Below are 1184 nucleotides of genomic sequence, written 5' to 3'. Positions count from 1 at the left end.
TACAGTAAAATGAGTGTCATGGATAGCCCTTCGCCATGGGATGAGTCTATTGAAGACTGAGAAAACTAATTTCACCCCAGACACCGGGGGACGCGGACTGCGATATACTGGAGTGAAAAGACACGCGCTCGTGTGTGCTAACTGCGCACATCAGTGTAGATCCAGAGCGAGATTCTAATTATAAGACCCAGCTCAAGTGATCTTGCCGAATTACAGCCGACAGAAGCGAAAAAAAAGAGATCACGATTTTGACATGATAGATGTTGCCTAGGTCAGATATTCATGACGGACCTTGAAACTCCGTGCGTAAAAGTGAGCCGCAGACTGACTTCACTTTTTCGTCGACGAGTGCCATGTGTACACCGTTAAATGAATCGATTTAACAATAACCGCAAACAACAATGTTAATGCATGTCCTTGAGAAGCACCTGAACCACTCCTTACACCTTCTCCCCTTTGCATGCCTCAAGATAATTAGTTTCGCTCAGCCCATAGCTTTCTGTCACCAAATCAATCGAAAGAAAAATTGACCGACAAGCAGATATTTACACAAACGTTTTTATTTCAGACTGATGTTTTCCCTCGATATATTCAAATAAACTCATCCGCGTGAGAAGTGTTAGGTGGGTGACGTCAGGAGCCCATGGCAGAGACACCGCGCACACCGCTACCGACACTGTCAACACAACCTGTGCCACTTCACTGCCCGTCTGCACCGATCCGAAAAACTCCTCCACAGAACTGTAACAGAACCGGGACAGAACCGGGACTGCAACAACAGCAGGAGCTCCATACGGACGGAGCGATGGGGCACAACAAGTCTGGGAGTCTGAACGTCAACCTGCCGTCCAGCAGCGGGGCTGTGGACGAGCTCATTATAACCTCGACTTTCGGGACGCTTCTATCGGTGGTTTACATCATCGGTGTGTCGGGAAACGTGTACACTCTTGTAGTGATGTGTCATTCCATTCGCTTCGCAACCTCGATGTATATATCCATCATTAACCTGGCTCTGGCGGACTTACTCTATCTCTCCACCATCCCATTTGTGGTCAGCACCTACTTCCTGAAAGACTGGTACTTTGGAGACGTTGGCTGCCGCATCTTACTGAGCCTGGACCTGCTTACCATGCACGCGAGCATCTTCACGCTCACGGTCATGTGCACCGAGCGCTACCTGGCCG

General features: G+C 49.0%; 1 protein-coding gene across 1 annotated transcript in view; it reads left to right on the top strand.

Annotated features, from left to right (window-relative positions):
* Window positions 1-805: 805 nt before the first annotated feature.
* The window catches only part of LOC146259389 (urotensin-2 receptor), a 1083-nt gene continuing 704 nt past the window's right edge, over window positions 806-1184 (top strand). The window contains exon 1 of the mRNA XM_084670427.1: window positions 806-1184. This exon is cut by the window's right edge and continues 704 nt beyond it. Coding sequence (XP_084526553.1) covers window positions 806-1184 — 379 coding nt within the window.

This window comes from Hypomesus nipponensis, chromosome 13 (assembly GCF_054491055.1).
Source record: "Hypomesus nipponensis isolate SF chromosome 13, ASM5449105v1, whole genome shotgun sequence".
Lineage (NCBI taxonomy): Eukaryota > Metazoa > Chordata > Actinopteri > Osmeriformes > Osmeridae > Hypomesus > Hypomesus nipponensis.
Note: the sequence above shows the minus strand (reverse complement) of the source record. Positions and strands in the feature narration are given on the sequence as shown.